The sequence below is a fragment of the Eleutherodactylus coqui genome, chromosome 7 (genome assembly GCF_035609145.1).
Source record: "Eleutherodactylus coqui strain aEleCoq1 chromosome 7, aEleCoq1.hap1, whole genome shotgun sequence".
In the NCBI taxonomy this organism is placed as follows: domain Eukaryota; kingdom Metazoa; phylum Chordata; class Amphibia; order Anura; family Eleutherodactylidae; genus Eleutherodactylus; species Eleutherodactylus coqui.
The window spans coordinates 123,374,198-123,401,000 of record NC_089843.1 but is presented as its reverse complement, the minus strand read 5'-3'; the positions used below and the strand labels follow the sequence as shown (position 1 = coordinate 123,401,000).

The 26,803-nt window shown below is 44.5% G+C and overlaps 2 protein-coding genes across 2 annotated transcripts in view; one reads left to right on the top strand and one right to left on the bottom strand.

The window, feature by feature from the left end:
* The window catches only part of LOC136573392 (cytotoxic and regulatory T-cell molecule-like), a 113,121-nt gene that overhangs the window by 49,280 nt on the left and 37,038 nt on the right, over positions 1–26,803 (top strand). The window lies entirely within an intron of this gene.
* On the bottom strand, positions 11,593–25,197 carry SFRP2 (secreted frizzled related protein 2). The gene is made up of 3 exons (XM_066573615.1): positions 24,532–25,197; positions 23,487–23,567; positions 11,593–14,581 (listed from the first exon to the last, which is right to left on the bottom strand). The coding sequence occupies exons 1-3, from the start codon at positions 25,031–25,033 to the stop codon at positions 14,277–14,279; spliced, it is 888 nt and encodes a 295-aa protein (XP_066429712.1). The 5' UTR covers positions 25,034–25,197; the 3' UTR covers positions 11,593–14,276.

Below are 26,803 nucleotides of genomic sequence, written 5' to 3'. Positions count from 1 at the left end.
GCATTGCACAATAGTTACTTAAGCCACATTCAGAGTCTAGTCAGAGGTACAAATATGTTGCTCAAATTCCCTTTCTGGCACTGAATGAACCCTTTCCAATCCACTGTCTGACGTCTTCCTACATTCTGATTGAAGCTTGTACAGCTCCAATGTCAGAAGACGTACGACAGGGTATTCTTACCGCCTATTGCCAGCCACTCCGCTGTCGGAACCTCTCTGACGCACACACTGGCTTTAGCCAGCAGATGGCACTGTTGTGTAACAGCAAAAAGAGAAAGCCTTTTAGGAAACCCTGAATCCAAAATTGGATTGGAAAGGGTTAATGCTGCTAGAAGTGAATACTGTACAGTACCTGCATAACATGGTGCATGCTATGATTGTTTTCTGTTGCATTCTGTATAATTCCAACAGAAAAAAACCCGCATAGAATCTCCATATGGAGGCATACAGGGAGCACTGTGGATTTATGGATGACAGTTCTGAGTTTAAATTGCAAATACATAGTGTGGAGGCATCAGGCCCTCCCCCATACTGTTGGGACTGTTGGTTTAATATAGTAAGTTATGTCTTACTTTGTGAATGATCCCTCTGACTTATAAAGCTGCAGAATATGTTGGTGCTATATAAAAGAGATTTTTGCTGTATTGGTCCTCCTTATTCTAATGCACAGCTTTACTTAGAATACCGTTTAGTTATTGTACCTGCCTTCATGACTTTGTCTTTTCACTTTTGTGTATTCCTCTGTCTTCTGAGAACCACTACCAATTCTTTGACTTCTTCATTTTCTCTGCCTCTATTTTGATGACATCTTAAAGAAGTTGTGCAGTTAAAAACTAATTTTTCAAATTGGATCCAAATGACTGAAAACAATAAAATAAAGCGTACTGGCAGTCCAGAACTACAGCCCTGCGGTGTTTGTTGACAGTGTATGTTAGGTTATTGCTGCCTGCAAATCAGAGGCTGTAGCGTCACTGCCCATATTTCAGGCATCAGCGCTCACATGATAGCATCAGCGCTTTCTGGCATCAGCGCTCTGATTGGAAGACAGTGGTCACCTGACTACTACTGTCAATAGAGACCCATAGAATAGTGAGACTGCAAAGATGGATCGCCAAGGATGGGTAACTACACTTTGACACACACACCAGACTCATGGTGCACAGGCGTTACCCACTCATTTGTCAACCATCAGTCACGGTGGACACAAGCCACGTACACATAGGAAATATAGCACACATGAGCTGCTCCCAGACTGCACTCGGCACACAAGCGCCATTCATGCACCACTCACACACAGGACACATATCACCAGTGGCATACTAACAAAGTAGGCAGATCATGTGACTGGTGGTACAGGGAGATCCAGGGCTGAATGGCCCTACTCCCTGTCTCACCATTTACTTACCTCCCCTTTCCCCCAATGTTTAGCTAGCAGCAAGTCTCCTTGTAATTTACAATCTTTCTGGTCCTTAGGCTGCTTTCTCAGTGCAGAGGATATCTCCTCCTCTCTCTGGCAGTGCTATACTGATAGCAGCATCCAAACCAGCAGTAATGTAAGTTACAGAGAGCGACGTTGAGGGGAAGGAGAGATACAGAGTGGGCACTAAAAGCTTCAGCGGGCAAAGAGGGAGAAGTAAGAGCAGACACTATTACTTTGTGAGGCTACAGAAGGGGCACTATTACTTTGTGAGGCTACAGAAGGGGCACTATTACTTTGTGAGGCTACAGAAGGGGCACTATTACTTTGTGGAGCTACAGAGGGAACATTATTACTTTGTGGGGCCACAGAGGGGGCACTAGTAGTGGTAGAATGCAGAGAGTGTGTAGAGTTGTGGCTTGAAGAAATCTCCATGGTAGTTTGAACCCAAATAAAAAAAAGTTAATGATTAGAGATGAGCGAACGTGTTCTTCCGAGCTTGATATTCGTGCGAATATTAGGGTGTTCGGGATGTTCGTTATTCGTAACTAACACCATGCGGTGTTCTGGTTACTTTCACTTCCTTCCCTGGGACGTTAGCGCGCTTTTCTGGCCAACTGAAAGACAGGGAAGGCATTACAACTTCCCCCTGTGACATTCAAGCCCTATACCACCCCCCTGCTGTGAGTGGCTGGGAAGATCAGGTGTCACCCGAACATAAAAGTCGGCCCCTCCCGCGGTTCGCCTCAGATGCCGTGTGAGTTAGATGAGGGACAGTGCTGTTTGTACCGGAGCTGCTGTAGGGAAAGAATTGGTAGTTAGTGTAGGCTTCAAGACCCCCCAAAGGTCCTTATTAGGGCCACTGATAGCTGTGTGTTGGCTGCTGTTAGCAGTGGCAATTTTTTTTCTTCTCAAAATCGGCTCTGCAGAGCGTTGCACCTGGCATTAGGGACAGAAGTGCTGCATAGCAGGGAGAGTGTTAGGAGTGAGTGTAGCCTTCAAGAACCTCAACGGTCCTTTCTAGGGCCATATTTAACCGTGTGCAGTACTGTCCAGGCTGCTGTTAGCTGTGCTGCATTTTTTTTTGCTTCTCAAAATCGCCTCTGCAGAGCATTGCACCCTCCATTGATACTGCAGGGAAAGAATTGTATAGGCAGGGCCACAACACAGTTATTATTCATTGAATATACGCAGTGCTGCCTTTTGCTTGTAAAACAAGTGAAAATAATTCTATTTGTCCTGCCTCTGTCCGTCCTAAGGGCGGTGGACACATGTCGGCTGCGTGTGCAACCTGTAAAAATCAGACGCACCCAGCTACGTTTTACTCCTGGCTTCGCCATTTGCTTTCCTTAATTGGGAAAAAAAATACCTGCTCTGCCACAGTTAATAACTCTGCTACCCTCACGTTCTGTGACACATTAGCAGGAAAACAGCACAGTTATTAAACTTCTCATGTTCATAGAATATACGCAGTGCTGCCTTTTGGTGCAAAAAAACGGAAAATAATTCTATTTGTCCTGCCTCTGTCCGTCCTAACGCCGGTGGACACGTGTCGGCTGCGTGTGCAACCTGTAAAAATCAGACGCACCCAGCTACGTTTTACTCCTGGCTTCGCCATTTGCTTTCCTTAATTGGGAAAAAAAATACCTGCTCTGCCACAGTTAATAACTCTGCTACCCTCACGTTCTGTGACACATTAGCAGGAAAACAGCACAGTTATTAAACTTCTCATGTTCATAGAATATACGCAGTGCTGCCTTTTGGTGCAAAAAAACGGAAAATAATTCTATTTGTCCTGCCTCTGTCCGTCCTAACGCCGGTGGACACGTGTCGGCTGCGTGTGCAACCTGTAAAAATCAGACGCACCCAGCTACGTTTTACTCCTGGCTTCGCCATTTGCTTTCCTTAATTGGGAAAAAAAATACCTGCTCTGCCACAGTTAATAACTCTGCTACCCTCACGTTCTGTGACACATTAGCAGGAAAACAGCACAGTTATTAAACTTCTCATGTTCATAGAATATACGCAGTGCTGCCTTTTGGTGCAAAAAAACGGAAAATAATTCTATTTGTCCTGCCTCTGTCCGTCCTAAGGGCGGTGGACACGTGTCGGCTGCGTGTGCAACCTGTAAAAATCAGACGCACCCAGCTACGTTTTACTCCTGGCTTCGCCATTTGCTTTCCTTAATTGGGAAAAAAAATACCTGCTCTGCCACAGTTAATAACTCTGCTACCCTCACGTTCTGTGACACATTAGCAGGAAAACAGCACAGTTATTAAACTTAGATTATACATTCACTAGAGGCAGTGGGGCCTTTCGTTTTCAAAAAAGGGAAAAAATTATATTTGGCCTGCAGTCTTGCGCCAATTTATTAGCTGCCTGTGAAATCAAATCACTGGTAATACAGCATGCTGAGAGGTAGGGGTAGGCCTAGAGGACGTGGACGCGGCTGAGGACGCGGAGGGCCAAGTCAGGGTGTGGGCACAGGCCGAGCTCCTGATCCAGGTGTGTCGCAGCCGACTGCTGCGCGATTAGGAGAGAGGCACGTTTCTGGTGTCCCCACATTCATCGCCCAATTAATGGGTCCACGCGGGAGACGGTTATTAGAAAATGAGCAGTGTGAGCAGGTCCTGTCCTGGATGGCAGAAAGTGCTTCGAGCAACCTATCGTCTACCCGCAGTTCTGCGCCGTCCACTGCTGCAAATCCGAATCCTCTGTCTACTGCTCCTCCTTCCTCCCAGCCTCCTCACTCCACTACAATGACACCTGCTCAGGAGCGGGAACACTCCCAGGAACTGTTCTCGGGCCCCTGCTTAGATTGGGCAGCAGCGGTTCCTCTCCCACCAGAGGAGTTTATCGTCACTGATGCCCAACCATTCGAAAGTTCCCGGGGTCCGGGGGAAGAGGCTGGGGACTTCCGCCAACTGTCTCAACAACTTTCTGTGGGTGAGGAGGACGATGACGATCAGACACAGTTGTCTTGCAGTGAGGTAGTAGTAAGGGCAGTAAGTCCGAGGGAGCAGCGCACAGAGGATTCGGAGGAAGAGCAGCAGGACGATGAGGTGACTGACCCCACCTGGTGTGCAACGCTTACTCAGGAGGACAGGTCTTCAGAGGGGGAGTCAAGGGCATCAGCAGGGCAGGTTGCAAGAGGCAGTGCGGTGGCCAGGGGTAGAGGCAGGGCCAGACCAAATAATCCACCAAGTGTTTCCCAAAGCGCCCCCTCGCGCCATGCCACCTTGCAGAGGCCGAGGTGCTCTAAGGTCTGGCAGTTTTTCACAGAGACGCCTGACGACCGACGAACAGTGGTGTGCAACCTTTGTCGCGCAAAGCTCAGCCGGGGAGCCAACACCAACAGCCTCACCACCACCACCATGCGCAGACATATGATGGCCAAGCACCCCGCAAGGTGGGACGAAGGCCGTTCAGCGCCTCCGGTTTGCACCCCTGCCTCTCCCCCTGTGCCCCAACCTGCCACTGAGATGCAACCCCCCTCTCAGGACACAGGCACTACCGTCTCCTGGCCTGCACCCACCCCCTCACCTCCGCTGTCCTCGGCCCCATCCAGCAGTGTAGTTCAGCGCACCGTCCAGCCGTCGCTTGCGCAACTGTTGGAGCGCAAGCGCAAGTACGCCGCCACGCACCCGCACGCTCAAACGTTAACCGTCCGCATAGCAAAATTCATCAGCCTTGAGATGCTGCCGTATAGGGTTGTGGAAACGGAGTCCTTCAAAAGTATCATGGAGGCGGCGGCCCCGCGCTACTCAGTTCCCAGTCGCCACTACTTTTCCCGATGTGCCGTCCCAGCCCTGCACGACCACGTCTCCCGCAACATTGTACGCGCCCTCACCAACGCGGTTACTGCCACGGTCCACTTAACTACGGACACGTGGACAAGCACAGGCGGGCAGGGCCACTACATCTTCCTGACGGCACATTGGGTGAATTTAGTGGAGGCTGGGACAGAGTCAGAGCCTGGGACCGCTCATGTCCTACCCACCCCCAGAATTGCGGGCCCCAGCTCGGTGGTGGTATCTGCGGAGGTGTATGCTTCCTCCACTAAAGCACCCTCCTCCTCCTCCTCCTCTGTCTCGCAATCAAGATGTGTTAGCAGCAGCATGTCGCCAGCAGTCGGTGTCGCGCGGTGTGGCAGCACAGCGGTGGGCAAGCGTCAGCAGGCCGTGCTGAAACTACTCAGCTTAGGCGATAAGAGGCACACGGCCCACGAACTGCTGCAGGGTCTGACACAGCAGACCGACCGCTGGCTTGCGCCGCTGAGCCTCCAACCGGGCATGGTCGTGTGTGACAACGGCCGTAACCTGGTGGCGGCTCTGCAGCTCGGCAGCCTCACGCACGTGCCATGCCTGGCCCACGTCTTTAATTTGGTGGTTCAGCACTTTCTGAAAAGCTACCCACGCTTGTCAGACCTGCTCGTAAAGGCGCGCCGGCTCTGCGCACATTTTCGCAAGTCCCACACGGACGCTGCCACCCTGCGCACCCTGCAACATCACTTTAAGCTGCCAGTGCACCGACTGCTGTGCGACGTGCCCACACGGTGGAACTCTACGCTCCACATGTTGGCCAGGCTCTATGAACAACGTAGAGCTATAGTCGAATACCAACTCCAACATGGGCGGCGCAGTGGGAGTCAGCCTCCTCAATTCCTTTCAGAAGAGTGGGCCTGGTTGGCAGACATCTGCCATGTCCTTGGTCATTTTGAGGAGTCTACCCAGGTGGTGAGCGGCGATGCTACAATCATTAGCGTCACCATTCCTCTGCTATGCATCTTGAGAAATTCCCTGCAAACCATAAAGGCAGCTGCTTTGCGCTCGGAAACGGGGGCGGGGGAAGACAGTATGCCGCTGGATAGTCAGGGCACCCTCCTGTCTATTTCTCAGCACGTACAGGAGGAGGAGGAGGAGCATGAGGAGGATGAGGAGGAGGGGGAAGAGACAGCTTGGGCCGCTGCTGACGGTACACCGGCTGATTGCCTGTCATCCTTTTAGCGTGTATGGCCTGAGGAGGAGGATCCTGAAAGTGATCTTCCTAGTGAAGACAGCCATGTGTTGCGTACAGGTACCCTGGCACACATGGCTGACTTCATGTTAGGATGCCTTTCTCGTGACCCTCGCGTTGCACGCATTCTGGCCACGACGGATTACTGGGTGTACACACTGCTCGATCCACGGTATAAGGATAACCTGCCCACTCTGATTCCCGAAGAGGAAAGGGGTTCGAAAGTGTTGCTATACCACAGGACCCTTGCGGACAAGCTGATGGTAAAATTCCCAGCCGACAGCGCTAGTGGCAGAAGGCGCAGTACCGAGGGCAAGGTAGCAGGGGATGTGCGTAGATCGAGCAGCATGTACATCCCAGGCAGTGCAACAGTCTTTAAGGGCCTGGCCAGCTTTATGGCTCCCCACCAAGACTGTGTCACCGCTCCCCAGTCACGGCTGAGTCGGCGGGAGCACTGTAAAAGGATGGTGAGGGAGTACGTAGCGGATCGCACGACCATCCTTGGTGACGCCTCTGCCCCCTACAACTACTGGGTGTCGAAGCTGGACACGTGGCCTGAACTAGCGCTGTATGCCCTGGAGGTGCTTGCTTGTCCTGCGGCTAGCGTCTTGTCAGAGAGGGTGTTTAGTGCGGCTGGGGGAATCATCACAGATAAGCGTAGCCGCTTGTCAACTGACAGTGCCGACAGGCTAACACTCATCAAGATGAACAAAGGCTGGATTTCGCCAGACTTCTGTTCTCCACCAGCGGACAGCAGCGATACGTAAGCAATACGTAGGCTGCACCCGCGGATGGAAGCTACGTTCTCTCTCACCATCCAAAACGGGGACATTTCTGCTTCATCAATCTGTGTCTAATATTCCTCCTCCTGCTCCTCCTCCTGAAACCTCACGTAATCACGCTGAACGGGCAATTTTTCTTAGGGCCACAAGGCTCACTCAAATAATTTTTCTGAACAATTTTTATAAGTTTCAATGCGCTTAAAAGCGTTGGAACTTTAACTTGAACCAATTTTTTGTTACACTGGGCTGCCTCCAGGCCTAGTTACCACTTAAGCCACATTAACCAAAGTGATTAATGGGTTTCACCTGCCCTCTTGGCTGGCCATGGCCAATTTTTGGGATGTACATTAGTACTGTTGATACAGCAATTTTTGTGGGCCCTCGCCTACAGTGTAATCAAATTAATTTTTAGCCCACCTGCATTACAGCTGACGTTACCTCAGCTGTGTTGGGCAATGCAATGGGATATTTTTGTGTACCGCTGGTGGGTTCCAGGGAGCCACCCATGCTGTAGGTGCACACGGAGTTTTTAATACATCTGTACACTTCTAAAGAACCCCAGTCTGACTGGGGCATGCAGTGTGGGCCGAAGCCCACCTGCATTAAGCACGACATTACTACCTCAGCTGTGTTGGGCAATGCAATGGGATATTTCTATGTACCGCCGGTGGCTTCCTGGCACCCACCCAGGCAGTGGGTCCACAGGGAGTTTAACCTACATGTGTCCACTTCTAAAGAACCCCAGTCTGACTGGGGCATGCAGTGTGGGCCGAAGCCCACCTGCATTAAGCACGACATTACTACCTCAGCTGTGTTGGGCAATGCAATGGGATATTTTTATGTACCGCCGGTGGGTTCCAGGGAGCCACCCATGCTGTAGGTGCACACGGAGTGTAACCTACATGTGTCCACTTGTAAAGAACCCCGGTCAGACTGGGGCATGCAGTGTGGGCCGAAGCCCACCTGTATTACGCACGACATTACTACCTCAGCTGTGTTGGGCAATGCAATGGGATATTTTTGTGTACCGCCGGTGGCTTCCTGGCACCCACCCATGCTGTGGGTCGACAGGGACTTCACAATTGGGAGTTGTACCTGCCTGTGTCTATGAATTAAAAAGCCCGGTCTAACTGGGGCATGCAGACACCTTGACAGAATGAATAGTGTGTGGCACATAGGTTCCCCATTGCTATGCCTACGTGTGCAGCTCCTGATGGCGGTGGCACAGGATTCTATTTCTCATTGCTTCTGTACAGCATTGTGGGCTATCGCCCCGCCCCTTTTAAAGAGGGCCGCTGCCTAGCCATGCCAACCCTCTGCAGTGTGTGCCTGCGGTTCCTCGTCATGGCAGACGCAATTCTAAATAGACATGAGGGTGGTGTGGCATGAGGGCAGCTGAAGGCTGCGCAGGGACACTTTGGTGTGCGCTGTGGGGGGGAGGGGGGGCGGTTGGTCAGCATGTAACCCAGGAGAAGTGGCAGCGGAGTGTCATGCAGGCAGTGATTGTGCTTTGTTGGAGGTAGTGTGGTGCTTAGCAAAGGTATGCCATGCTAATGAGGGCTTTTCAGAAGTAAAAGTTGTTGGGAGGGGGGGGGGGCCCACTCTTGCCGGTATTGTGGCTTAATAGTGGGACCTGGGAACTTGAGATGCAGCCCAACATGTAGCCCCTCGCCTGCCCTATCCGTTTCTCAGTCGTTCCCATCACTTTCTTGAATTGCCCAGATTTTCACACATGAAAACCTTAGCGAGCATCGGCGAAATACAAAAATGCTCTGGTCGCCCATTGACTTCAATGGGGTTCGTTGTTCGAAACGAACCCTCGAACATCGCGGGAAGTTCATTCCGAATAACGAACACCCGAACATTTTGGTGTTCGCTCATCTCTATTAATGATTTGAAAACAAATGTGCTCTAGAACGTTTGTTCACCCAGCTATGACCCCATGTAAACAGGTCAGTGATCAGCCACCAAACGAGGAAATGCTTGTTTGTCGCCTGACTAGATCTTTTGTGTTGCTGTAAAAATTATTGCTGTTGACAGCACATCCCCCCATGTAAATGGGGAATGTGCTGCTGCTGATGAAAGTGTATAGGGGATGAAGAAGCGTTCATCCCTCAAACATTCTTGAATAGGCTGTGTGATTATCGCTCATCATCTGACTTGAGAAGGCCCTTCCACCCCTTGGCGTTCCAGTGCTGCTCGCTGCTGTGGAGGCGCTATGTGCACCCCAGGTTACCTGGGAAATATGTTGGCTTGGTTTAATTTAGGTTGATCTTCCTGAAGTCAACAACAGAGAAGTCAACGATTGTCTGAACTCTAGATGAGCAATTACAAATGAGAGCACAAGCGGATATGATTGGTTATAGTTAGAAATAAATTAGATAGCATTTTGTCTCCACAGTATAGCTATAGACACTTATTTTATGTGTGTACTTAGGATTAAAATGTTCCATTTTATAAACATTCTTAGTTTTAAGAATAGAGATGAGCGAACGTGCTCGTTCAGAGCAATTACTCAAACAAGTATCGCTTTTTTCGAGTAACTGCCTACTCGGGCAAATGATTCGGGGGGTGGCGGGATGAAGCGCCCCCCGAAACTTTTCGCCCGATTAGGCAGTTACTCAAAAAAAGCGATACTCGTTCGAGTAATTGCTCTAAACGAGCACGTTCGCTCATCTTTATTTAAGACCAAAGGGTTTTGTAGCATCAAACTCGTGGATCTCTGTTTATTTCTCAGAAAATAATTTACCTATACAGCTACTCTAGTCATTTTATACCACCATCCAAACTTCTAAATGTCTACTGGATACTCATTGATGAAGTAGAATAATTTGGTAAACTGCAAAATTTACTACTTTTTTAACAAAAGGGGTTATCCAGCCTTTAAATGGGTATTCCTTGCTTTTTACAGCTGATTACCTAGCCAGAGTATAGGTTATTAGCAGTAAAAAGGCTGGAATACTCCTTTAAATATTGGTGCCTTTCCTCAGGATTGTTCACTTAAATAAGACAAGCCTGTAGTACTCAGAATAGCCACTATAATTGATACGGCGTTCTGAGTACAAACATGATTGTGCACGGCGTAAACATGGAAGAGGTGGAAGCGCTCACAGGAACGCCATGGCCCTTTTAATCAAGTTGATTGGCAGAGATCCCGAACACCAAACCCCATCAATTGGGTATTGATGGTTTATTCTGAGGATAAGCCATTGATATTTAGAGGCTAAATAACCCCCTTAAGGACACGGCTCTTTTGGATCTTAAGAACATGGCGATATTTTTCATTTTTCATAATCACATACTGTAAGCCATAACTTTTTTCATTGATGTAGTTGTGTGAGGACTTATTTTATGTGGGATGAGTTGTATTTTGCAATAGCACCACCTTGGGGTACATACAGAATAACGTATTGACTAACTTTTATTAACCTTTTATGGGGAAGGATAAAAAATTAAATTTCGCCATTGTTTTTTTTTTTATTTTGTGCCATTCAGCATGAAGCATTAAATACCGTTACCTTTATTCTTCAGGTCGGTGTAATTACGACTATATCAAATTTATAAAGCTTTTTAGGGTTTACTACTTTTGCACAATAAAAATACTTGAAATCCTATGGGGGGAAAAAAACGGATTCATTTTATTTCAGTTTCTCTCTTCCAAAAATGGAGAAGAGAGATGGAAACCCTGAACTAAAACCCCAACGTAGGTGTGAAAGCAGCCTTAGGGTCCATTTAGACGGGACGAATGTTGGGCAAACGATGCCCAACACTCGTCCCTGTGTGTCCTTACTGCTGTGCTGTTGCACAGGAGCTAGAAGCACTGGCTTGCTCACAGAGCTGCCAGCAGGGGGGCGAGGTGGCTGCAGGAGATTTCTCTCCTAACGCTCCCCTGCCGCTCTCCATTGACTTAACATAGCGGCCATGCAGTACTGAACGGACACTATTCACACTAAATGATGAGCAATCAGCTCATCATCCATCGTTTATGGTGCATAAACGATGGACGATGAGCTGATCGCTGATCCCTCAGTGTAAACAGCAGCTGTTCAGTACTGAATGGCCGCTATGTTATGTCAATAGAGAGCGGCAGGGGAGCGTGAGGAGAGAAATCTCCTGCAGCCTCCCCACTGAGAGCTAACGATACTGGCTACCATGCAGGTGCGTGGGGACGAGTATGTGCAGGCACGAGTGTCGGGCATCGTTTGCCCTACATTTGTCCCGTCTAAAAGGGCTTTTACTCTTAAAAAACAACTTTTCTATGCAGTAATTTCAGACAGCCAGCAAGGGGCACCTAATAATTGCTTAAAAAAAACATAACACTTTTCCATCCCATGTCTACTTATATATTAATTATCATAGTCATTCTTCTGAAATAGATTCAATTAAAAAAGCACTTTTATTAAGAACTTTATTTAGTTATTATAACACTAAAAAGTGAGTCTTTAGAAAATGACCAGTAACAAAGCATAAAAATGAAATGTGACCAGATGGGGCTGCAGGTGATAAAATACATCATTGTATATACCACATTAAAATACCAAAACAGGAGGGGAGATTATGTCTCGCTTTATATACAAGAATATATTGTCTGTTTCATTATTTACAATAGCATTAAAGCAATTTTTACAACTATGTCAGGTACCATGCTGCATATAGTACAATGGAGATGAAAGAAAACAAGACATTTTACATTGGATAGTAATGGAAAGTTCGCAAAAAGGGGTTGCAACTTGAGATGACTGAACAGTATTGAACCCTGTGTTACTCATGCCACAAAATGGAATGTATCTGAACCTTAAACAGTTTATCGTCTTAAATGTATTAATATGTGCAATATAGCAAATTCACTTATATGATCTGCTTGCAGTCCTACGTATAACTATACATGACGAGTTATGCCAAGTGGCAGATTAAGCTCTGCTGTGTTTTAATTTATTCTCTGTGCTAACAGCTGGAATAAAAGATTTCTGGGGTGGCTGTGACGGCCCCAAGCAGGCTGTTTGTACGAGAAAAGGCTTTGAATGCAACCATGGTGGCCTTCAAACAGTTAAAAGGAAAAACAGATGGTCTTAGGAGACTATGGGAAATTTATGCACACAGACATATTCTCTGTCTGACCAATCCACAAATATAGAAGCATTGTGTACTTAGGTGCAGAAGGTTGTAGCTGAACATCCAAGTTTAGTCTTTTATAAGGGCTGGAGTTATTTTAGTGCCTGGATTTAATGACAGCCAATCTCGGATTGTAGAGAGGAGATGTGTGCATCTTTGTTCCATCGTTCCGCAAAGGTGCCAGACACAACTGAACAAAGACAGAAAGTGATGAGATGTGACTTTGCAAACTTTTTCCTTATGAAACTGAGACATGGGGAGGAGGAAGATACAATCCCCGGGTGCTTTGTTCCCTAACCAACTTGTTAACCACTGACTGCATAAAATGGAAATGAGTGAATAAACTTTTCAGTCTTTAGGCTCATACATGGAATTATATTTATGATACACAGCACAAGGATCCCAAGTAAGGCTCCCATAGAGTTATATGGAACTTTACTGTACCTTCATGGGCAGTGGCATACAAGGAAGAGATGGAGTCCCATAGTAAAAACATATATAAGGCCCCGCCAATATGGTGTCCAGTTTTGCCCCCCAGGACAGTAGAGCCTCGTGCGTGTTACCTTTAAATAACCCTTGAGCGAATTCTCCACCTCGGTTTTTGCTAACAATGCAGTTCTTATTTGGAGGACAATCCTGCATATGGTCTCGCTATCCAGTAGAAAAATGAATGGTGCAATAACACTCTCTGCAAGGTCCCATAGAAGTTGCATGGTTTGCCTCTATGGCACATACGCCCCTGTTTATGGGCCTTTATGAAGTACAAAGAACATTTTCTTCTGGTTTATGTGAGAATCAGTGAGAAAAAAATGGTGGAGTCCACCAATGCATATCATATAATATAACATCACACAGTGGTGCACGGATTGCATATCGCAGACTGACTGCCACCATACACTGTATGCATGAAGACTTGATCTGGATACACTTTATTCGTTTCTGTACAAGGTGTCACATGATTCACTATGCCCTATTAAATAAACCGGCTGAAATGCTCTTCCTCTAATCTCAGGAAAACTTCTGCAATGTATATAGAATCACTTAGCCGAAATAGAAAACTTGCTAACTATAACTCAATATTCAGATATGTTAAAAATGTTTTCATCTCGCTCAGAGCGCTTTCACTTGTAGCGGAATATTTCACAGCACACAGTGGAATATTTTGCCATGGAAATCTGCAACAAAATCCACATATGGATTTTGACCCAAATTTTAAGCAGAATTTAGCCATATATAAACCCTTGTCAAAATCTGCACAGTGTGGATTTTTGCATGCAGCAGAATATTCCATTACATGTTGCGGAATATTCGTCTACATGAGAAAGTGCCCTAATAGAGATTGTAGAATTTCACTTTTTCCCCCAAAATGTAAAGATTTTCCATTCACACGGGTCTGATTTCATGTTTCATACGTAATATCCCATTTTCTTCACAAATAACCTGCTGGGTGACACAATGTTTCAAACACTTGCTACTTAGTGTGCAACGAAGAAATACAGAATGAAACAGCTTTCAGCAGACAAAGAGATAAAGTACTGTTAATAGTCTAGAGTATATTTGTTAAGCAGGATGGGATGCAAACTCACAATCCTACAAATCTTGCCATCTCTAATTGCAACAAATTCTAACAATCCTTTCACATGTAGAATATAACAAAATAGACGTGGAAACAGTCAACAAGTTTGCATCCAGTAAATATTTTTCTACATTGTAATTCGTGGCCATCATAAAAAAAAATATTTGGATTTTTTTTTTAGCAGTTTTCATATTATTTACAAGTTTTTATTTAATAATAATTATAATAAAAATAATAATACTCGCCGTCGTTAAAAAAAAAAAGCCATCGCCCCCCAGCCCTTTTGTTATATTTCAGAAAGGATGGGTCCCCAACAAAATGGGAGAAAGGTGCAAAAAGACTAGCCCCAGTGCTGAAAGAGTTAATGGAGGAACTAGCACTGCAGCTTGCGAATGCTGCGAGAGATCCTTTTAAACTCCCGTTGCCCTTTCTGCCACCGCTTGACTGAGGTGATGACCAGCTCCCCTCCGAGCTTTTGTCCCATCACTAAATAGGGAGCGTTAATGTCATTCATCTCGTCGCAGGTACACTGCAGGCCATCTTTAAGCCACAGCACAGTCTTCTTCAAATCTCTTTCTGTTACCCCATTCAGTTTGTAAATGGTTTTGCTCTTTGTCTCCGGGATGATCTTAGTGTCTCCATTGATGTAGGCGATCTCCTTCACTTTTATCTTCAGGGCTAATGAGGGTAGAAGAGGGGGAGGCAAGCAGAGAGATTGGTGAGAAAGAGATTGAGAGAGACACGTCCATTAGTACCCACAGCAGACAACTTAGGGTGGGATGTGTTGCTAATGAAACTGTCAGGCGCTGACACAATTACAGCAGGTGGCTCTATTTTTAAAACCACAAAGGGCATCAAAGTCGTTTCATATCAAACCCTTATGTCTTAACCCCTATGGTGTCTCTCTGGGATCAGGCCTACTGTCCTTAATGTATTGCTTTGTAGAGTTGGCCTGTTCATGGAAACAATCATTAAATCCTGCACACTCATCCAGCAAATATTTTAGGTTATTCAGACATTTAACTACGAATGCGAACCAGATCCCCTATAACGAGCTGCTAATATACGGTGTAGTTGAGAAAAAACAATTCAGCGCTATATAGCAATACTAGTGGTCCTATATTAAATTAACAATAGTGTAAGAGAAACCAAGTAATCTTGTAGATATGATACCTTTTAATGGCTAACAAAAATACATGATGTTATAGCGAGCTTTCCAATCTACTTAGGGTTCTTCCTCAGGCTTAAATGAAATAGATCAGAAGAGGCAGGCATGGATGCGCTACATGATGGTATGGCGCATAGACCTCTGGGGGCCCCATGGAACATGGATTTCAATTTTGAGTTGTGGCCCCTGTAAGAAAGTAAAACCCAACTGCAAAGTTGAAGAGTAGCATCTGAGAAGCAGAAATCTACTTTCGCTGTCCCTTTAAGTCCTATGAGACTGCTGCTATGACTGAAGGAAAGCGTACTCGAAGTGGCCTCCTTCTGCTACAATATAAGCATGGAACCGTTAACAGTGTAGTCTAGGGCTGACGTAATCTTTGTGAGACCGTGTTAGTGAACAACACAGCGCTGATTCAGTGCAAATACAATGTAAGTTACTAGTAAGTGAACAACACAATCAGAAGCCAATGCAAATTTCAATGTGAACATGTGGGTTGTAATTTGGCGCAATTGCCTCGTTGAACCTGTCTGATTCCAGGGACTCTCAACATGGATTGGTACTGGAATCTTCTGTAGACAATGGTGGATGACTTCTGTATGATCTCCAACTATTGTAGCAGAAAAAGGCCACTTCGAGTATGCTTTTCTTACTGCAGTCATAGCAGCAGTCCCACAGGACTTGGAGAGAAATGGAAAGGAGTTTTTTGCTCCTCACATGCTACTCTTCAACATTGCAATTGGTTTTTATTCTCTATCTTTTACAGGAGCCACAACACAAAATTGAAATCCATGAACCCCATATGTCTTACATTATTTTTTGCCCCAAAAGAGGCACAGGATCTTATTTTCGGGGGATGTCTCATACTTTCCTAGCATGCACTGTCAGGGTCCCTCCCACTGCTCTCAGGCGTTGTGGCAGACTTGCTTGCAGTTCTCAGTGACAACAGAACATCGCTTGCTGGTAAAGGGGTTTGTAAGCCGCGTCTCCAGCAAGCAATTGTTCTGATTGGTTCTCAAGTGCTGTTGCTCAGCTAATCAGAGCCAGTGCTCAATGAACCAATCACAGGCATTTCAATGATTGGCTCCGATTGGCTGACCCGCAGCGATCGAGAACCAATCAAAGCTATCACTTGCTGGAGGAATGGTTTACAAACCCTGTTACCAGCAAGAGATGTTTTGTCAGTGCTGAGAACTGCAAGCAAGCCTACCCCGAACTGCGGAGACCAGCTGGAGGGACCTGGACAGTAACTGTTGCTTTTTTTCTTTTCAAGTAGTGTAGCTAGGGCTTATTTTTGGGGTTAAGCTTATATTTCAAGCCCCCCCCTCCCTGAAAATCAGGCTAGGGCCTATTTAGGAGATCGGTCTTACTTTTGGGGACACACGGTAACACTGGATCAGTCTTTTTGACTATACTCTGTATACAAGTTAGCCAATAAAAATGTCACCTCTATAATACTCTTGTATTAAAAAGACAAAGGTATTTAACATCAATAGAAAACAGAAGAAAGTTTCCATGGTTCAAGAGGGAATATGTGAGTCAGAGGTGAGTTATAGTATTCCCCAGATTTTAGCATGACTTTTATGACTGACTCATCATTCATGCCATTCTAACTTCGAGACAACTTTCTGTGTAGACGTGACCTGCTACGTGCTTCCTCAGACCACATTATTAGGAAAGGACAAGTTCTGGGTCACCGACTGTCAGGTATGGCTGGTGATTAACTGCCAGACTCATTTCTCCTTCTTAAACACATGAAGAAGAAAATGTGTAACAGAATCACATCTATTCATCCATCCATCCATCCATCCATGATGTATATACGTAAAGGGACTATACCACCAATTGTTTTTTTATTAATCAAAAACAGATAGAAAAACATTTTCCATTTTTCTCATCTATCTTTATTTTCTGATTGTCCATTTTTTTATTCTGTTGTCTGTACATGACTGTGGGGGTGGCCATCTTTCCTGAGCTACATTTAACAGCATTTAGGACTTCGACGGACGAACGTGACATGCAGCGATTTCACTGGATTCATTCTCACATCTTTTTTGCGCCAGTTGTTTTCACAGATGCAAAAAGAAAAATAAGACCTGCCCTAACTTGTGCATGTTTGCGCAGAAAAGAACCCATAGAGGTCTATAGGAGGTGCACAAACATACACATCGGCTCGTGCGAGTATGCATTAAACGCAGCGCATTCCCGCGATCACCAGTATTGTCTTAGGTTAATTAGCCTTTTAAATGAAGGCGGGTGATGTTCCCTGTGTGGATGAGCAGTGCCTGTGCAAATATGCTCCAAATTTGTGCAGGTGCGAGGGCTAAATACGCTTCTTCATTGCACAAAAAAAATTGCGCAGGAGAGGGTGTATTACATTACATGCTTGTCTGTCGAAACCCTTAGAAATATTCTTTATAGCAGTCTCATGGGCCATTCACACAATGGACAGGAGCTGACCCACTGACCTTTTTTGCTGACTGTTCTAGACATGCTCTGTGACCTGTGCAGGGGTCATTTTGCAGGGAGGGGGAGTAGATGGTCACAGCTTATACCTATTGTGCATGGTGGATCCTATGTTATCTACATATAGGTGTTACCTTTCCTGCCTGCAGATGTAAGTGGGATGACTGCTGCAAGGCAACAGATCAGGAAGTGACAGACTAGCATTAGGTTATTTTTTACTACAGATTGTGACCTGAAAAAAAAATCACCAATTCTTTAGAAAAATGTTTAACACAAAAGGCCAAATGTCCACGGGCGGATTTAATTGGCGGAACACGCAAATCAAGTTGCCCAGAGGGAAACATACATCGGCATCCGCACATGAATTAAAGCATGGGGATTTGTTTTGTGGAACCTTTGGTCCGCAAAACAAATCGCAGTATGCTTCATTTCAGTGCGGTTCCCACATGGACGGCTTCCATTGAAGTCAAGAGAAGCCGTCTGATCCGCGGATTGTCCGCAAATGAATTGCGGAAGGGCAGTGGATTCCGCGGGAATTTAAAAAAAAAACAAAAAAACAAAAAAACCTTCACCAGCCGGAGCTTTTGCACATATCCACAGGGAAGAAAGTAGATGACCCAGACAGGCACGCAGAAAACCCGGACGGGAAAACAGTGTCCTCGGCCGCGGGCAGGGTCGTATTCCGCTGCGGACTCCCACATGCGGAATCTGATTCACCTGTGGACATTGGGACAAAATGTGATTGATATAATAGGTCATTATCTAATGACACCTTCCCTTAACCAGCTGAGCTCTGAGTCTATTACATAGTTTTTGTGTACTATGTAACAACTTGACATAGTACACAAAAACCTGTTGCTGTCACATATATTTACAGTAGTTCCAGTTGTTACAAAATATCCTGATTTTGAAATAACCAATAGTGATGTGATTGGCAGATCTACTTTTTAGGGGTTATAAATGCTGTGTAAGTTTCTTTTTAAGTATGTTAACCCAAACATGTATATGTGAGCTGTATGGATATGGATGATGCATTTGAATTACTCATGTGGTCATGTTCTCATATAGGGGAGCTGGGGAATACGAGACCCTGTTCCCTTCACACACATGATGTGGAATTTCTGCTTGCGGAATCACTGCTGAAATTCCGCAGCGTTTACAGCACAAGGCCAATGACTGAGATTTAATAAAGCTCCTTCACATCTGGTGGATTTTTTCCATAGATACGCAAGGAATTTGAAAAACGCTGCGGATTATGAATACACACTGCGACTATTTTGGTTTCGGAAACTGCGCTGAAATGCAGTGGAGTTTTGCTATAGAGATCAATAGATAACATAGAAAACGCCACTTAATATTATGCAATTTTATGCAAATTAGTGTCTTTTTGCTTGGATCTGCATGTGGATTTTCGCTGGGTGTGCAGAATTCCGATGTGGAAAGTCACATTTTAGCATTAAGAAATTACATGTTACTTTTTGATGCTGAAAGTCGCAGAAACATGATTTTCCATGTCAGAAATCCGCCCGGGAATTTTCTCATTGGCAGAGCTAAAGTCGTGTGTGGATCCAAAGCAAAAAACGCTGCAAAAAGATGGTGACTTTGCCTCAGTTCAAGGTGGAGTTCACGCCATATAAACATACCCTCATTGCACGAATAAGCAACATATGTTTGGCGCGGGGTTGGGGGGTCAGATTTGAATGGTTATATTTTAAAGATCGTATTCTCGAAAGTGTCCTAGTTAATTGGAATAGGAAATTGCAACATGCTGTACAATCACAGCCAAAGGCCGGGCTCACACGAGCAGGTGATCACAGCGTACTGCGTGCGTAATACACTGTACTAATCTCCCATTGGCTGCCATGTTGCTGCTCAAACAAACTGCACGAAATACATGCGCAAGAAAAAGAGTGGTATGGTCTATCTTGGCGTGTATTACGCATGCATATACACGAAGATAGCGCATGTGGATTTGCGGCATGCAGCAAGTATGCAATGTCATTGCACACTACTCGAGTGCCACCTGGCACGCAACAAATTACGATTGTCTAAGCCCAGCCAAAAACATAAAAAACAGCCAAATGCTAATGGGAATTTAATAAATAACAACTCCATGGCTGCGGACATGCACAGTACAGATTTTTTCTTCAAAACTCTCCTTCCAGTGCCATCACTAGGTGATGACGTGGGTACCCACGATCTAATCACAATGTCAATTGCGGATGGGCCAGGGCTCGGACAGCTTCCATTGACTTCAATGGAGGCCATCTGTGCAGAATCTGTACGCTCATGTGAGCAGACATAAGAATGTTCTATTTTTTGAATGAATGTAAAATACCATGGATCATCCGCGCGGGTGACGATCACGGATTCCGCAATTCAAATGCGGTCATGTGAGACTGGCCTTACAGAATGTATAAGTCTTACAATGTATACATTACAATTTTTATGTATATGTATGACAACAATGACCCTTGCAGAACTCCCCAACTACTACTGTAGGTAGTGTTTATGATACTAGTGTCTTCCCTTTGGGCAGGAGTGCCTTTGGAAGTCCTGAAGTTCCAGGACCTGGGGGTGAATGCTACCTCTGCGTGCCCTATAGCTATACCCTTGACTGTATATTTGGCTTATCTTATCACCAGCATTGTATATACCATGTAACAGGGGCGCAGAGTGGAGCACAAATCTAAGCTCTCACTCACGACCTGAAGGTTGTGTGTTCAATCCCCGCATGGTTCAGGTAGTCAACTCATCCCTCTGAGGCTGGTAATATGAGTACCCAGCTTGGTAGGGGGTAATAAATAAATTACCTGAAAGCACTGTAGAATAAGTTGGGCTATACAAATAACAAGTCCTGTCCAGTATAATGTAAGTATAGCTTACCACCAACATTATGTATATAACATTCAACTTTTTCATTGAGCATTACTGTATGTTTTATACATAGTTCACCAGCAAAATTACAGTATGTACATTCTTTACATCCTAAGATTATGTACTGTATATGCATTACTAGAACTACATATAAATGGCTCTATATGTCTTAAAACAATGTATAATTGGCATATTGCCAACAGCCTACAATTAACTCATCACTATTATACAACTATCTTACCATAAACAGTATATATTACATATACCAGCGACTCACATCTGCATTGGAATCCCTGGTCGGAGGTTCCATTGTAGATCTGGCTCAAACTACCGGAAGAAAAAACACATGCATGCAGCGCTTTTTCTTCCATCCAAAAACCAGGAACCTGAGCAGAAACTGAAAGGACCCAATATAGTCAATGGAGTCCATCCGGTGCTGTTCGGTTCTATTCAGAGACTGAGCTGTTTGGCTGCGGGGATTCCCTTTACTGCTCCCCCAATGGAGCAGGAGAGCAGATTCCCCCAGCGCAGGCGTGAAACCACCCTTACATACCAAGAAATGGCTGTAGTGTAAACTGTCATTAAGTACATTGACTTTGAAAAATAGGTCTTTTTATATCTGGTGAACTGTGCAGCAGCCTTGTGTATGTGGTGCAATTGTGTCCACCATTACAGCATGATAATTACTATGGAGATGTCATAGTCGGCGTACTTTACACAAGCCAGTCGCAGTCATTACCCTTCACAATAAAATCGCAGCTTGTTTTCATTTGTCAGGATTAATATCCTGTACGCCCAGGCCATACACAAACTGCGATTGTACAACAGTTATGGCTGCACTAGAAGTCAACCCAACACTTTTTTTTATCATTCACATCCAACTAATCGACATCTACCATCATCAATCAAGTGCGCTGCAGCAAGGCTATGCTGGTTATTCCTTCCATCCCAAGTTCATAGCCGATTGATTTATGTTACGAATAACTCTTGTTTCCTGTCTTAAAGGGCCCAGTGAAAGGTTTAAGAATGTTGTTTATACCATCGCCGGCCTGATGTCAGCTCACATCTACATCCTAATTGGCGCTTACACTGCCTGCATCCAAACAAGCTGCAGCGGCTGTCAGTCAGGCTGCAATAACAAAGTATACTGCGGGGCTACAAAACAGGGATCCCTTTCTGTGCACCGCCGCCTCCTTTGTTTTACCACCAATTAATTCCAAATCGATGCTTTTCGGTTTCTGCCACTCAGATTTCATGAGGTTCTTAGTTCGGAATGAGCTTCACTTTTCTGCTATTGCTCTTTCTTATATACTTATTATGCACTGTGTATGGATGGATTTTTGGTTTATAGAACGTGTATGTTTGTGTAAGCAGTGGTCTGCACTTCTTCATTAAAGAGCTGCTGCGGTACCTTTCACACAGGTTGGAATTAGTCCGTGTGGATATTTATGCATCACCATGTTATCCCTATGGGGCTTGAATTCCGCACCTGTTGAAATCCGCGTATTTTTACTGCAAAAACACTATATGAAATTCTGCAACAAAAAAAGCTTTCTACTGCGGAATTAAGGCTGTTTTGTAGAATTGTTGCGGATTTCTAATGGTCAGGAAATGTAATGCCACAATTAAAGTCTGCGGAAAGGAACACAAGACGTTCCGCAGTTAAAAAGGCAACAAAATCTGCACTAATGAACAAAATCCGCATCTGCGCTGCGTCCCGTGTGAAAGGTCCCTAAATGAAAGGAGTGCTTGATGGATTCTGTTGGCTCCTCACTGCTGACTTGGGGGTCCATAGCTGAAGGGGCTGCACGTCTACTAAGACAGCTTTATCATATACTCTGATGTCATCTATGTAGTGATATATGTACATGAACACCTTCTGCCCCACTGTAGCTGCTGCCCCAGAAATCAGAGTTGGAGGACTACATTGTTACAGAGTAAATTCCAAAGGCTGGCATGTTTAAAGCCACGTTCCCAGTATTGTCACAGATGTAGCCAAGTTTAAAGGGACTGTATCACTCATTTTGTTTTATGAATGAAAACTAGATAGTAAAACAATTACCATTTTTCCAATCTGTTTTTACTTTCTGATTGTCGATTTTTTAATCTGTTGTCCGTACATGACTATGGTTGCGGCCATGTTCTACATTTAACAGCATTTGGAGACATGCTTTACAGCAGCCTCATGGGCCATTCGCACAATGGACAGGAGGGGACCCATTGACTTGTATGGGACACTGGTCTAGACATGGTCTGTGACTGGTGCAGAGGTCATTTTGCAGGGAAACTATTGTGAAGGTTGGATCCTGTATTATCTACCCATATATGTTACAACTTGCAGTATAATCCTACCTGTGATGTTTGTGAGATGACTGCTGCAAAGCTTTCTCTACAGATCAGGAAGTATCAGACTTTTATTAGACCTCTCTCATACGAGCGTATGCTCACTGCGTATTACAGTTTTGGCGCATGTAATATGCAGTACCCGTTTCCAATAGACTTTAACAGCGCGTCTCACACACACAGCATGGGAAATACGCTCGCAAAAAGGCTTGCACTGAAATAGGACATGCCACAAATTTTTCACTGCGCGAGTTTTCACCCGGTCAAATCGCGGATGTCTGCATAGGATTGCATAAACAAATGCAATCCTATGGCAGCATGCAACGGCAGAAATTCTGCATGAAATCTCGCCACGGAATTTCAGCCTGTGTGCATTCAGCCTATGTTGAGTCAAATTGAACTTTGCTAAATCTCTATAGGGTTCTCTGTCCTAGAAGCCAGACAAGGGAAAAACTGGAACCTCTGAATACAGCATATGCATATGAAAATACATATGAAATATCGACTAGATATATACATATATAGAGATAGATAGATAGATAGATAGATAGATAGATAGATAGATAGATAGATAGATAGATAGATAGATAGATAGATAGATAGATAGAATTTCTATTTCTCTATATATGAGACATTTCTGCATATACACAACAGACAGGAATCTGTGATTGTCAGCATTTAGCACATATAACCTGTTCATACATTCCATTACGTCACTGTGGATATTCTTACCGAAATCGTTTTTACAGAGATTCTCCACAATGTCATTGTCATCCTCAACGTTGGTTTTACAGGCATCACAAATTTTAGGAGCTGTGAACAGATAAGTGTTTAATATTAGGGTGGTATGATGTGTAGTAACCAGCAGGTGGCGCTCCGGGACGCTTCTCCATGTGCAGAACACAAGTAACAAACTTTAGACTTTCTCTATCAGTGCTGCTTGTGTGATGTTGTAACCTGCCCCCTATAGAAGGGTCCATCTAGACTGGCACTTTCACGTATGTTTCACATATACGAAAAATTAAAAAAGTGTAAAAACACATGCATTTAAGCATACATTTTAAAATCAGATGCCCGGTATATGTTTGATTCTTTTTTTAAATATGAAAAACATATATGTAGTAGAATACACTTTTCAATCTCACAAAAAAACTATGCATGTTAACATATGCCAGACTAAATGTAGTCTGATGCATGCATAGTTTGACTACATTTAACCCATTACAGCCTATGGATCTGTGAAAAGCTACATTTTCATCTGTTTAAAAAAATGCCAGTGTGGATGGCTCCTAAGATACAGACAATGTGATATACATGAACACTAACCAGTTCCCCCACTCTGATCTACAGGGCTCCTCTGCCAGTTACACTTAGGTTTTGGCACGTTACTGGGGGCATCTGCTTTCTGAGCAGCAGGCACCACTGCTTTCTCTAGACTGTATTCTATACTGCTTCTTGGAGACATATGAAGCAAATTAGTATTGAATCCATTAGCATCATTCCACACTCAGAGGGCATTATATGCCAATAAACTTGAGTGGCATGTGTTTCCTGGCCCCTCTCTAGACTGTGCAGCTATGTACAGTGAGAGTTTATACCATAAGTATATATATATATATATATATATATATATATATATATATATATATATATATATATATATATATATATATATATTACACAGAAAATACATAAAAGCAGCTTCTCTAGCAGAATATAGAGATACATACTGACTTTCCATTGCCATGAATACTCTATAGAGGTGAGATCACCTTACCTTCTCTGGTGGCTGGCACATAGTCATTGCTGGCTGGTGGGATACACAAGTCATTGTCCTGGGGAAATCGGCCACAGTCCAGCATATCTGGCCATGGGAAGCCAAATGCAGACATAACTGGGGCACAGCTGTCCTTCACCTGCTCACACAGAGACCGGCAGGGCTTAATAGTCTCATCCAGGTCATCAATGCACACAGGGGCAAAGAGGGAGCACAGGAACTTCTTGGTATCACGGTGGCACTGCTTCTGTATCAGTGGGATCCAGGAGGATGCCTGCTGCAAGACTTCCTTCATAGTCTCATGGCCCAGGAGATTGGGCAGCCTCATATTGGGGTACTCAATATCATGGCATAGTACCAGTGTTGCAGGAATTGGTTTGCAGTTGCTCCTTTTATAGGAAAATTCAGGTTGCCCAAATGGAAACAAGCTCTTCACTGAGTCCATACAGTCGGATGCCAGCAGGATGAGGAAGATGAAGTAGTACTGCTTCTGGCAGAACATGTTGAGGATAAGGAGAAACAAACTGCAGCTACTGCTGGATGAAGAGCTGGTTGTGCTCCTCTGGAGAGACAGTCACAGGCTTCCCAGGCTACATGCAGATCTCAGCCTCTGGACGCCTCCACCTTACACCACACTCATCAGATGCTCTGCAAACAAGAGTTTTCTTGATTTTTTATGCTAGTCCAGTGAGTGGGAGGAGGCTGCTGACAATCATCAGAAAAGGATTGGTCACTGCTTACTTGCTCAGTTGCTCCTTTGGGAATTCTCCTTTGGCAGGACATGTTACAGTGCATGTAAAATGTGAACAAAGCTTTACAAAGGACTCACAAATGCATTGTCTAATAGAAAGAGCAGGCTGGGATCGCACACTTCATAAATGCATTAGCTGATACTTGTAAACTGGATTTGACTCCTAAAGCAGCTGCAGTAGTGTTTGTTGGGAGTCATTTATGGAGATAAACTTTTATCAAGCTCATTATGCGCCTCTCTTCTAGGTGATTGTAGACAGCAATTGTTTACTATTGGAGCTGTTGTAAATGACACTTGGGGATGTTGCTCTTCTTTCAGTGAGTGGCACACCCTAGTTGTCTGCGAAACTTTTAGTGAAGGAGACTAGTCAGTTTCAGAATATTAGCATATTGATGTTGTAAGTAATTTATACAACCACTAATAACAGGTAATCAGTATAAATCAATAATAGTGAATTGATTTTATTTCCAAAGTTGCATTAATTGATGTTAAATACATTAAAAACAATAGTGAAGAGGTAGGAACTTCCCCACATAGTAGTGGTCATTTGCTGATTATATGATGCATTCACTGTAGGTAAGTAATTAGTTTATGACTTAATTGCTAAAGAGGAGATAAAAGTCAAGTATTTAGAATGTCTCTTGTGTTTCACAATTTTATTACCTATCCTTAAATTATATTATCCTAGTACTTACTAATGGGCTTCAGAAATGTTCTTTCTTTGGTATGCCTGAAGTTTCGTATATTACTTTTTGAGGTCACACACATAGAAGTGTATAGGGTTCTATTCTATCCCGCTGTGCCTCCGATTTGGGTGCATTTTTTGGACAGATTCAGTTAGAAAATAAAAGGTGCCGTTTTTCATCTCATGCTGCACAACATAGGCATTTGCCCCTAGTATTGTAGTTAATACTAACATGGGGGAATATGGGGACACCATAAGGTGGAACATGTAATGTCTACCGCTCCGTAGTACATGGTTTCATGGATTTAGTGCATTTCTGTAAGATTCTGTGCACTCAGCTTTGCCATTCACTTGACTAAAGGCTCTTGCAGATGGGTGTAAGCACAAATATGTTTGCTCCTGCACAATGTATTTGCGCAGGAAAAGTTGTTTTTTTTTGCACCCATAATGGCGTATATTTCCATTTTTTTCTGTTCACAGTATCTGTGCATTTGCGCGCGCATAAAAACACGCTAGCAATACGTTATGCTGTTATCATTTACCCAGCCCATTGTTATCACCCATAAACATTCATCATGTGTGGCGTGACGCTATGGTACTTTCTGGGTTTGCAAGAGAGCAGTTGAGGTTGGAGACATGTCTTCTGATGATGAGCAGATGAGAATGTTCTTTTGCCTTGGTTGCTGTCGTGCAGATTTTGGCAGTCATGTTAGATGGCAGAGGTTGTTCCCAGAAGGAAGAGTCGGCGGTTCGGGTCCCAGAGAGCCAGCCCCTGCTCAACTTAATTGACGAGCATCTCCACCTCAACTTGGTTGAGCACGCTTCCAAAATGTCTG

Excerpts from the sequence above, each read along its gene's own strand:
- SFRP2 (XM_066573615.1), bottom strand. The coding sequence starts at position 25,033 with ATGTTCTGCCAGAAGCAGTACTACTTCATCTTCCTCATCCTGCTGGCA. Across the intron at positions 23,568-24,531 it reads TGTGCCAGCCACCAGAGAAG|CTCCTAAAATTTGTGATGCC; the intron begins GTAAGGTGATCT and ends ATCTGTTCACAG. Across the intron at positions 14,582-23,486 it reads TCTCTGTAAAAACGATTTCG|CCCTGAAGATAAAAGTGAAG; the intron begins GTAAGAATATCC and ends TACCCTCATTAG.